The 11,658-nt window shown below is 44.6% G+C and overlaps 1 protein-coding gene and 2 long non-coding RNA genes across 5 annotated transcripts in view; 1 reads left to right on the top strand and 2 right to left on the bottom strand.

The window, feature by feature from the left end:
* Positions 1 to 3,589, bottom strand: part of ARHGEF38 (Rho guanine nucleotide exchange factor 38) — a 113,381-nt gene extending 109,792 nt beyond the window's left edge. Inside the window, exon 1 of the mRNA XM_006151161.2 lies at positions 3,007 to 3,589. Coding sequence (XP_006151223.1) covers positions 3,007 to 3,202 — 196 coding nt within the window. The 5' untranslated portion in view covers positions 3,203 to 3,589. The remainder of the gene's footprint in view (positions 1 to 3,006) is intronic.
* Positions 2,070 to 4,832, top strand: LOC114008258 (uncharacterized). 3 transcript variants are annotated; one of them, XR_003549814.1, is made up of 4 exons: positions 3,057 to 3,143; positions 3,596 to 3,694; positions 3,797 to 4,123; positions 4,231 to 4,832. It is a non-coding gene; the product is annotated as an uncharacterized LOC114008258 (long non-coding RNA). The 3 variants fall into 3 exon arrangements; XR_003549816.1 differs by lacking the exons at positions 3,057 to 3,143; positions 3,596 to 3,694 and adding an exon at positions 2,070 to 2,365; XR_003549815.1 differs by lacking the exon at positions 3,596 to 3,694 and having other exon boundaries at positions 3,041 to 3,143.
* Positions 4,833 to 7,983: 3,151 nt separating this feature from the next.
* The window catches only part of LOC106735145 (uncharacterized), a 15,372-nt gene continuing 11,697 nt past the window's right edge, over positions 7,984 to 11,658 (bottom strand). Inside the window, exons 2-3 of the long non-coding RNA XR_003549803.1 lie at positions 9,213 to 9,547; positions 7,984 to 8,075 (exon numbers count right to left, since the gene is read on the bottom strand). This is a non-coding gene — a long non-coding RNA (uncharacterized LOC106735145). The remainder of the gene's footprint in view (positions 8,076 to 9,212; positions 9,548 to 11,658) is intronic.

Raw genomic sequence — 11,658 nt, 5'->3', positions numbered from 1 at the left:
AGAAAATAATTATTTTATTTTATTTTTTAAATAATTATTTTTTAAAAAGAAAAACACATAAGGGTACGTCATGACTTTTCCAACAACCCAATAATCTGAGGACAGGGGAAGTGCCAGAAATTCTAGCATCAGAAAGCACATCACAAACTCATGGTGGCTTTGGGACATCTATCCGAGGGCTCTACCAGCCCTGGTCTTCATCTAATGCCTCCTGAGCTACTGGTTTCAAGGAAGGCAAAGGACAAGCTCTTGGCACCTCGATAGACAAGCTTCCTAAGGTGATCCCGGATCACGTGCGTGGTAACAGTGCTGAAGGGATGGGCAGCAAACCCGCGGGTGGCTGTGAACAGTCATGAGAAAACGCCCTCTGTTACCGCCAAAGCGTTACAGTGGAGACCTGCCGCAGTGCCTCGATGGTGGGTGGCCTTGGACACGGTCAGGTGCAACAGCAAGGCACACATCGCTCAGCTGGGGGCTGGCCTGTGTTCCCGCTCCCTGGGAATTTTCTTCAGCATGGACACTCTAGGACCGTGGGTTAACCCCTGAGTCTTCCCATTCACCGTTCACCATCTAAGACAGAATCCCACAGAGCAGCGGAAAGCTGCACCCCACATGGAAGTCTCCCATGAAGGACCCCTCACACCGCCGCTGTGTTTTGTGTCTCTGGACTTATTTTTTCAGATAAGTTTGGGGAGTCAGTGGCATACATTCATGAGCATTGAAAGTTATTTTCTATTATTATTTTGCTAAAATTTTTGAACCAGAAAGATGTACAATTAGAAAAACTCAGAAAAACGTGTTATTAGATAGAGCAATGGCCTTTTTCCAAATTTCTGAAGACATGTGGTCTCTTTATCAAACAAACAAAAAAACTGAAAAGGATGAATAAGGTATATAAATTTGGATTAATATCATTAATTAATCATTATGATTCCTATTATTCCTAGAATTAAAAGTAACTATCATTCATATTTTATTTTTAAAGAATTATTTATTTAATTTTATTTATCATTATTATTATATTTTAGTTTGCACTCACCAGAGAGAGAGAGAGACAGAGAGAGAGCAAGCAAGCCACCAGGTCCAGGGCTCAAACTGCAGTCAGCCATGTGGGAGTCCAACACACTAATCCCCATGCCACCTGCTGGCCTGTAATATCATTTACTAAGTGTACTATGTGCTAGCCAATGTCTTACTTTTTTTAAAAGAATCATTATTTTATTTAACTTTATTTATTTATTTAAATTTTAAACAAAAAAGAACAGAAAGAGAAAGAGAGAGAGAAAGTGAGAAAGGAAGCCACCGAGTCTCGAACCGCAGTCGGCCATGTGAGAGTCTAGATCCTTAACCATCAGGCCAGCTCCTGGCCCCCAATGTATTAATTCCCCCCCACTACCACCACCACCATGGAAGTGGTCTCATTGGTCCTGCTTTTCAAATAGGGAAATTAAGGTTTGGAAGTGTAACTATTATTTTGTTCAAAGTCACCATGGAAGTGGTCTCATTGGTCCTGCTTTTCAAATAGGGAAATTAAGGTTCAGAAATGTAACTATTATTTTGTTCAAAGTCTTCTGGGGAGTAAGCTGGAGAGACAGGCTTGGGAACCAAACAGATATGGCTTTAAAACTTGCAATCTTTCCAATATCTCCGTTGAGAACAACTAATTTACAAGCTCAAACAACATTTTTCCTCCATTAAAACTTTTTTTTTCAAGATAAAACTGACTTTGTACTTTAATGTTGAGCTACCAGAATTTTTGAGAGGCATTAACACACAGTAATAATTTTTGAAGACTTAATTTAAATGCATTTAGCTCAATTTGCATAACCAAGTCTAAGCTCATTTGGGGGGAACCAGGTCTCCTAAGCACAAGCAGGTGCCATTGAGCTTTCTGCCGTCACAGTTTGTAAGCCCAGAAGCACAGCCCGTGCTGGGACTGTGAGAGGCAGACTGCAATGCTGGGAGGACTTGAGACACTGCCCAGAATCCACATGGACACCGAGTTCTACCAGAACAAGTGACCCTTGGAATCCGAAGGGTGGGGACAAAGGAGGGTAGGTGGGATGGAAACAGACGCTATGGTAACCCTGCTAACAGGCCTACGACAGCATAAAACAGACCTCGGTTATTTCCTCGGGAGTCACTCAACACATGCTAACCGTGCTTACCACGTCTGGATGCTACTGGCCACTCAACGGAATGGCCGGCGTGGTTTGCAGCAAACCCTATCACAGCGTCCTGTGACTGCACCATCCCTTATTCTCACAGCCATGATTGTGGGTCCCTGTCTCCGCGTAACCACAGTCACAGTCAGTACAAAGCCCCAGACGGGTCCCATGACGACCTCTCACACCAGCCTAGTGAGGTAAACTCTCCTGAGCTGGTTTCTAAGTTATTTGCTTTCAGGACAGCAGATGGCATAGCGGTTATCTTGCTGGACTCCCATATGGCCGACTGGGGTTTGAGTCCTGGACCTGGTGGCTTGAAACTCACAGCAGCCATGGTGCATGCATGCCCAAGATCCTGGGAAGAAAATGTAGGAGAAGGGAAAGCGGCATAGCCATCCCCCTGGGGGGTGATTTCTCACTTTCCCTCTCACTATCTCTTTCTCTCTCGCTGGTGAGCATGCATGCCCTAAGGCAAAAGCCTCTAAAAAAAAGAAAAAAACCTCTAAAAAAAAAGAAAACAAGTCGTTTACTTTCTGTAGCTCCCTACTCTGTAGGATGGATGGAGAAGAAAGAAGGAAAGAGGAAGGTAGAGAAAATATTGCCCCCCCAGGAGAAAATCAGCAACATTAGGAATGATTCAGCACTGGCTCTTTAACTGCAGAACGCAGAATGTGAAGATTCCCTATAGTTTAGGAGTTGTATTTACTTTCATTTTCTAACTTTACGGGAAGGGGAGGTGGTGTTTGATTTCAGCTGCGGGGTGGGTGTTTTCTTTGCAAACAGAAGAGTGACAGGAAAGGACCTGGGTGCACAGTGCCCGGCCGGTCCTTGGGGTTACCTTGCAGTTTCTGGCTGTACTCGGTCCTGTCGGACTGGCTCCTGCGCAGACTGGCAGAGGGGTCCGCAGGGGCGCTGCCGGCCACCACGCTGTCCGTCTTCCTCCTCTCCAGCATGTACAGCCTGGTCCTCAGGAAGGTCAGATTCTTCTTCTTGGTGCCCATGTTTTCAGTCCTCATGGCTTCTTTGGGCTCCATGTGAGGCAAAGACCAGCTTCAGAGGCTTACAGGCCAGGCCCAGCTGCCGAGGTGCCTCAGAGTGAGGGGGACACACCCGAGCAACAGTCTAACTGCCCCTTCTTACTAGCCGGCGGCGTCACTCAGGGTTACCTGGCTGTGACTGCCACCTCTATGGAGTCCCAGAGCCCCACCCCTATGAGGTCATTCTTTTTTATGCCTAGAATCCAACAGGGGAAGCTGCCACCTGTTACCTGAGAGACCTGCTGCTCAGAGCTAGGCAAAGCAGGGACTGCACTGTCACATGCGCCCCAGCAAGCAGAAATACATTGTGCAGGGCGAGGGAGGCCGGGGGAGCGTGAAGGGCACGGATGTGTGCAGCTGGTGACTTAATGTGTGCCTTGGTGTGTCCAGGTGTGTCCAGGTGTGCTCAGGCCCGGCTGTGTTCTGCTGCCTGGAGGCAGCCTGGGCTTGTGGGTGGCTTTTGGCCAGAGTCGCTCTACGTGACCCAGGGTGAGCATGGGGCTACAAGAATTTGCATTTGCATCATGACCATGTGTACAGAATTCTTTCTCTCTTCTGTGTGCACTAAGTGACGCTTCTGCTTTGACACAGCAACGTGGAGAGATTACTTACTGAAAACACACCTGCCTAACCCTGCTCCGCATTCCTGGGAAAATCGGGATTCACACTTCAGAGCCGCCTGGCAGGAGGTGCACAAGGGGGAAGCCCGCAGGGCCCGGAGCCTCTTGGCCTCTCTCCACGCTGCCCTTGCCTGAATTCGGCCTTCCAAGGCCCAACCCTGCCCTCTGTCCTGGCCTTCAGGAAGATAAACGCTATGCGGCTTGGATTTCTGCAAGCTCCTTCCCGTCTCTTTCACAGACTGGTGTCAGGAAGGGCAGCTCGCCTGGGGAAACCGGGAGGAGGCCTTGCTGGAAGCAGGTGCTCAGGACCGAGGAGGACCGGGCAGCGGGTGACGGCCGGTGAGAAGGGGGAGGAGGGACAGGCCGGCCTGGCATTGATTTTTCTGAAGCTGTTTTCTCTTGTAGTTACTGAGCTCTCTCCAGGGGGAATCCTCAGAAGCACTGGGAATGTGCCCGGTGTTCCGTGTGCCTCGTTAAAAAGCAAAGAGCCCCCGAGGAGGAAAATGGATTCTCTTCTATCGCCCAGGGACTGCCAAAATTCAGCTTTGCACTGCTGGTTCTGAACCTCAGTTAACTCCTGTTACACAAGATTTGTAAATGAGGAAAAAGAGATAAAACCATTTCCCCAACTCAAGATGTGTGGGCTGAATACAATTTGCATAATATCTTAAAAGATAAATGGCAACTCTCCACCCACTGTAGACTGGCAGACTGGATGGCTTTTGTTTAATATCATTGATAGCTCTTCTTTAACCAGCCTTTCTAAGTACATTCAATAAATACTCTCAAAGGCAGATTCACCTCTAAGATGGAAAATGAGCTTTTTTGATTCATCTTGAAAATGTCTCAGCTGTGTACATATATATGACATATATATGTATATATATACACATACATATGACACTCATGTATTATCTTGGTAACCAGCAGGGATAAACCGTTCAGCCTTAGCTCCACAGCAACACTACGCTATTAAAACTACAGGACTGGGAACCAGCAGTTAGCGTAATGACTATGTCACTGGACTCCCACGTAGTCGACCACAGTTCGTGTCCCGGACCCGGTGGCTTAAAACTCACGCCGGGCGCGTGTGCGTGCGTGCCCAAGATCCCGAGAGGAGAATGGAGGAGAAGGGATTGCAGCGTGGCCATCCCCCCTGGGGGGTGATTTCTCGCTTTCTGTCTCTATGTCTCTGTCTGTCTGGGGAGCGCATGCGCCCTATAGCGAAAACCTCTCAAAAAACAAACAAAAAAAAACCCTACAGGACTTACGGGAAATATGAAGTTTAGGGACAGAGGCCTCAAAAACTGGCCATGACTCACAATAACCAGAGAGAAATCTAATAAAAATAGGGGCATGGTTTTCCATACGATAAATGCTGATTCATCAGAGGGGTCTTGCAATGGAATTAAAGCGCGTATTTATTTTGGTACAAAAAAACTTTTGAAATGTACGCAGTTTTTGTACGGTATACATTTTCCATGAGCTTATTTTTAAAAAGGAGTATTCATTGAATGTTTTATTGTTATTGCAGCCTGTCTCTGAGCTTTGCCAAGACCCTTGTGTACAAAACCCTGTGGTGGTGTGACCCTTCACCTCGACGAAGGTCTGGCGTTGGTTTGTGGAGGTGGCTGCCCGCAGTGGCGGCCTCCGAGTGCCTGCAAAGGGGTGGAAGAGGGTTATTTGAAACCAGAGGGAATGTCTGAAGGTGAGCGGGCGTGGTCAGGAACACTCAGCCTCAGCCTCTGAAACAGAGGGCGATGTTTGAGGGGACTGGGGAGAGTTTCGTTGTGTCCTCTGTAACTTGGTCCTCTGTGTACAGTTCCTGGCACTTGCCTAGTGTTTGAAGGAGACAAAAATCACACAGAAGCAAATGCAAAATTGTGCTATGATCCAACAGTTCCCGAATGTATCAATTTTGTTGGAACAAATGTGTGTTTCGAAACAAGCATTAAGCAATGGGGACGGTGCTGTCTTCATTATAGTTTCAATTTCACCAACTATGAAGACAGTTAGGGTGGCTACTATGAGTTCAGGGGTAAATAAATATTTTATCCATTAAGCATAGTTTCTATGTGGGACCAGCAGATGGCCTAATGGTTATGTCACTGGACTCCACTTAGTTGACCACGGTTTGAGTCCCAGACCGAGTGACTTAAAACTCATGCTGGGTGCATGTGCAGGAGTGCCCAAAATCCCAAGAGGAGAAGGGATCGTAGCATGGCCATCCCCCCAGGGGGTATTTCTCACTTTCTGTCTCTCTGGTGAGTATACCTGCCCTGTAGCAAAATCTCTCTCTAAAAAAAGAATAGTTTCTATGTAAACTTTTAAAATGATAATTGTTTTCAATACTACCTCTCTTTCAATTAATAAAGCAAAATTATCATTGATCAGTCCAGCAGAGTGTGACCTTGAACAAAATAAGGGTTCTATTGGCAGGGAATGGCTTGGGGTAGGAGGTGTAGGAACTTAGATTGATGAAGCAACTGTCAGTGCTATGCTGACCGAATGTAGCATTGATGGGATGGTCAGGAGTTATATTTGGGACCCGCAGGTGGCGCGGTGGTTAATGTCACGGACTCCCACATGGCTGACTGTGATTTGAGTCCTAACCTGGCAGCTTGCTTTCTTACTTTCCCTCTCTCCCCTATGTACACATGCCCTATACCAAATAAAGAAATAAGAATAAGATTAAATAGATAATTCTTTTTAAAAAGTTATATTTGGGATACACTAAGGTCAACATTCCTGTCAGAGCAAGAAAGGACAGGTAGGCTTGGACATACTCATCTGGAGTTACCACTTCAACTTTAGGTAAGATTCTGGTGTCGTTAGGATGTCCATGTTTTATAGGGCCAAGGACTGATGAAGTTATAAGGAAGAAACTGTATGCAGAGGACAAGGACTGAAATAAAGCCTGAAGAATTCTACATTTAAAGGCAAGGCTTGAAGAAAACACAGCAGAGAAGACAGAGGAGAGCAACCCCTGAATCAGGAGAAAAACCACGAAATGTGTAGTCGAGAAGTCTGGACACAAGTCTTTCCAAAGTGGACGGGGAGTCTGCCAAAAGGCCAAAAACAGAAAAAGGAGAGAAGAAACAGAAAATTATTCCTTTAATTTGACACAATGGTAATGATTCATGAGATTTTTGAAAAGAGTTGCGGAGAAGGAAGACGGAATGGAAAATATTCCATAAAGGGGGTAAAACCATTGAAAGATGAGGGATTCGCACTTCTGAAGGCATGTACGATCATTTGTTATTATTGGGCAATTAGTCTACGGAGGGATTCCACCGAGGTCAAACAATGAGGAAGGCTCAGCAGTATCCATGTTGTACAGATACAGAAACAAGTTCAGAGAAGTTAAGTGCACTGACCGAGTCGCGGCACGAGGTGAGGGGCGGGCAGAGGTAAACCTTCGACTGCTTTTATCCTAGTGGCCAAAGGAATGTTAGCAATGGCACATGTTCATACTGGGCCGGTCTGGGCTGCAGTGAATTACCCATTACGAGATTTTCAAGGCAGGGGGAGGGACTTACCTTGGAAAGGGAAAGAATCTGCAAGTGCAGGAGCCAGCCTGGCTTTGATCAAGGCCAGCTACAGACACAAGAAAGGACCACTGGAGTCTTTAAAAACCATCTACTTAATGATGCCCGGGTCTAAGTCAGATTGCTGGATTCCATTTCCGACAGAGCATGACCTTTCGGAATTCATTTCACAGTTACTCAACAGAATCGCAATTCGGGTCAAAGCAATTGGCACGGAGACGACCTGTCCTCATTTTCAGGGGAGAATTCAGAAAGCTGTCTTTGCCCCCTCTCTCCAATTTCTCCCAACTTTATTTTCTAAAATTTGCACTTAATGTTAGGTATCTTCTAAGTGTGACATAGAATGAAAGGTAGTTTGAACGTAAGTTATAAACAGCCAACTTCATGCTTCTTCTATTGATTATGAACAATTTGGACACATTGGTTGAAAAAAACTTGATACTATGGTTAAACATGTAGATGTGCACGTCATGGAACCATGTTTTACATGCAGGACTGACTGCTGAGGACTCGCAGAATATGGCCATCAGTGACCCTAGAGACTCAAGCTCTAACAAATGACACTTTGTCCCCCCACGTCAAGGCATTGCTTTCTCCTTCCACTTGCCTTTGGTCCATGTAGCACCCGGCTGCTCCGAGAGCCGCTGCGGGCTCCTGGCAGACGCTTGCTCAGCTTGGAGGAGACACGGTCGCTGTAGATGGCTATGAGAAACGGTATTTTTAATAAGGGCAGCAAGACCTCAGTTAAATTACTTCTGCTAAGGATCATTTTTAATGGCGGGAGTGACTTTGACAAGCATACTGTTCCCGAACCAACCACGGACCTTGGATTCATTAGTTCTAAGATTTGTCTGTGAGCCTTAGGTTTTTCTCCTGGTGTAGGAAGACCACCTAGCCTCTCTGACTCAGTTTCTTCACCTTTCGAGGCTGATCTTCCCACTGATCTGAGTGTTTTGCAGGGATACATTGCTACCTCTTTAGAGAACATTATTAAATTTGATATTACAGTATCCATGGCAACCACAACTAGGTCAGGCTGCACTCTGAGTCACAAATAACAGCAGAGACTCTGTATCCTGTCTGTGTCGGCAAAACCTTGCTAGGCTGCTGAAAGTAAGTAGCTGTGCAGCAGAAAGACCTAGAGACTTAATTTCTTATTCATTTGTGATCTACACACTCATAGAAGTTCATGCAAATTAGACCTTGCATATGTGACTCTGCCCAACCAGCATGAATATTTGAATAATGATTTTTAGTAGTGAAGCTTTAAGGCTTTCTTTGAAAATATTAGGACTAAAGTCAACTACAATTAACATCTAGAAAACAGCTGTAGAAAGAATTGGACTGGCATGGAGATACCACCTTTCCACTTTGTCTCATCTAATTTTCCCCCCGAATTACTATTTTCTTACTGAACTAAGAAATATTAATTATTCTTTTCTATTTGCCACTTGAATATTTTTATCTAAAGAAAAAAAATTTGGATCCATGCAGTAGAACTGGGAGAAAAGAGAGGGAATATTTTTCCTTTTCACGTTAAACGGTTTGTCAAAATGTGATATTTTAGAATAACCTAGTAGTCACTAAGTTCTTTTTTTTTAGAGAGAATTATTTATTATTATTGTTATTTTTTAATTTGGTCAGAGAGAGAGAGAAAGTGAGAAAGCAAGCCCCCAGGTCCGGGACTCGAACCGTGGTTGGTCATGTGGGAGTCCAGTGCCTTAACTGCCATGTCACTTGCCGGCCCAGTCACTAAGTTCTTTATAGCACTGAATTCTCCTTCAAGTAGCCCAAAGGGTCGCCGACTCTTCAGATCAATAAATAGAATAGAAAACCTACTGTACGTCTATGAGTTGATTTGCATCCTTTCACTTTGAGCAAGACTCATTTAGATTTCAGTTTCCAGGAAGTACATCGTGAATCGTTGCTCTGCAGGTATTAGAAATCAAAGTGAGCGGGGCAGTTACTGAGTCAGCTCTCAAGTATTCACACAGCGGCTGCGTTGGCAGGACAGGGCAGCAGTGCTCCTCGTCTCGGAGTTCTCATCTCACTGAGGGCTGCAGAAGCGACGCTGGCAGTATAACATGCAGCCTTCCGTGTCTCTGCCGCGGGTGGCACTTGTGAGTGCTGTGACCTTGGTGGTGTCAGTCACATTTTCCTCAAAGATGTATAATCTGCCAAAAGCAAGTTAGATCCAGACCATGACAAGATTTTGTTTTCCATAAATTAAGTCTTGTACGGGGGCTCGAAAACTTCACACTGCCCCAAAAGCGCGCACTGAGATGTAATTTACAAATATTAGGCCTTGTCTGGCCCCGACTCCACCATTTCCTACTGCTCTTTTTTTTTTTAATTATTTAATTTAATTTATTTATTCATTTGTTAATTTCAATTTGACCAGAGAGAGACAGAGTGAGAGAGAAAGTGAGAAAGCAAGCTGCCAGGTCCGGGACTCGAACCGTGGTTGGCCATGTGGGAGTCCAGCGCCTTTAACCACCATGCTACCTGCTGGCCCCATTTCCTACTGCTCTTCACACATCAGGAAGCGAAGGTGACCCAAGCGTTTCTCTGTAGCAGACTGATGGAGGGCTTCCTTCATTGATGAACACCAGTTCCCATAAAAACATCACCGAGTGCTAGTCCAGACATGAAGGGGAGTCCTCGCAGATGGTTTAAGGCCTGCTGTCGAGTTCCCCAGACCCCCGGAAGTACAAGCCAGGTGATGTGAAGTACTCGTGCTAACCTGTCTTCTACGTCCCTCGGGTCTACCTCCATGATAGGCCTGAAGGTTTCCCAAAATGTCACAGTTTTAACAACTGAAAACAAAATGGGGGGACCAGCAGATGTCCTAGTGGTTGCATCGCTGAACTCCCACATGGTCAACTATAGTTCAAAATCCCAACCCAGTGGCTTGAAAATCATGCCGGTCATGCAGGCATGTGTGCCTGTGAGGCCAAGATCCTGGAGGAGAATGTAGAAGGAATTGAGGCATGGCCAACTTCCGCACCCCTCCCAGGGAAGTGATTTCTCACTTTCCCTGTTACTGTGTCTCCCTCTCTCTGGGGAGCACACACACCCTAAGGCAAAAACGTCTAAAAGAAAAGAAAGCAAACCAGGACCATACAGTTAGGAAGTATTAAAAGTTGGGGCACGGTAGTTGAGGCAGTTGGCTCCCCCACCTGGCCGACTGCGAGCTCTCCGGCTGGCAGGCCGGGTGTGTGTGCGTGTGTGCCCAAAATCCCGAAAGGAGAGAGAGATGAAGAAGGCAGTGCAGTGTGACCATGCCCCAGAGAGCTGCTTTCTCATTTTCCCTTTCTCTCTCTCTCTCCTCAGGGAGCACATGCGCTCTCTGGCAGAAATTTTTAAAATAAGATAAAATAAAGCAAAAATACACAGAATTATAGGAAGAAATTAACAGATAATCACAGATCTTAATAAACTTTATTAGGAAAATATTCATCAAAGTGATGAAAAAGATTAAGAAACAAAAAGGCCAAACAAAATTACGAAGTTTTATCTAATTTCTACATATTCCATATATTATAAAGCATTAATCTTATGTGGTATTTTCATATATTTACTTATGCTATTTAAATTACATATTAAACATATCAATATATTTATTATTAATAGAATGAATATATCATATATTACTTACAGCATATATATGGCAGTGCATGTAGAAAACCATGCACCAAACAAATAACACACATGGGTCATATCACATGCAAGGTCATGCTTCTTTTCTCTAAAATTGACAAATACATACATATTCTTGCATTTTGACTTAATTAAATATTTTTTAAGTTAAAAATCCTGCTCAAATTCTAGAAATTTTAGTAAAAACTTAAAACAATAAACACAAACTTGTATGAGTTAAAGACAAAAAAATTAAAATTGCAAAACAGAGTCAGTATTGAAACTATTAGATGCTGAATCCTATAGAGCACAAGTAAACTATTACTAAGAATGAAATTTAAATTTCAAGAAAATTTATTTGAAAAAATGAAATGCAGTCGGCCATGTGGGAGTCCACAATATAACCATTAAGTATCTGCTGGTCCTAATAATTTTAAGAAAAATAATAACAATAGATATTTTCAAAGTCATAAGAGAGCACCTTGAAAGTCTTATCAATAACTTTGAAAAATCCAAGTTTTATTGTTCTAGAAAATACAAAATGTTAAAATTGATTCAAGAAGAAATAGAAGTGCCCGGGGCTCAGCCGCCACCTGACGGCCGGCCCCCCACTGACCCCCTGCGGCCCGGGGCAGGAGCCACGGCG

This window comes from Tupaia chinensis, unplaced genomic scaffold, assembly GCF_000334495.1.
Source record: "Tupaia chinensis unplaced genomic scaffold, TupChi_1.0 Scaffold000315_1, whole genome shotgun sequence".
NCBI classification, from domain to species: Eukaryota; Metazoa; Chordata; class Mammalia; order Scandentia; family Tupaiidae; genus Tupaia; species Tupaia belangeri.
The sequence above is the reverse complement of the archived record's forward strand: the minus strand, read 5'-3'. Positions and strand labels throughout refer to the sequence as shown.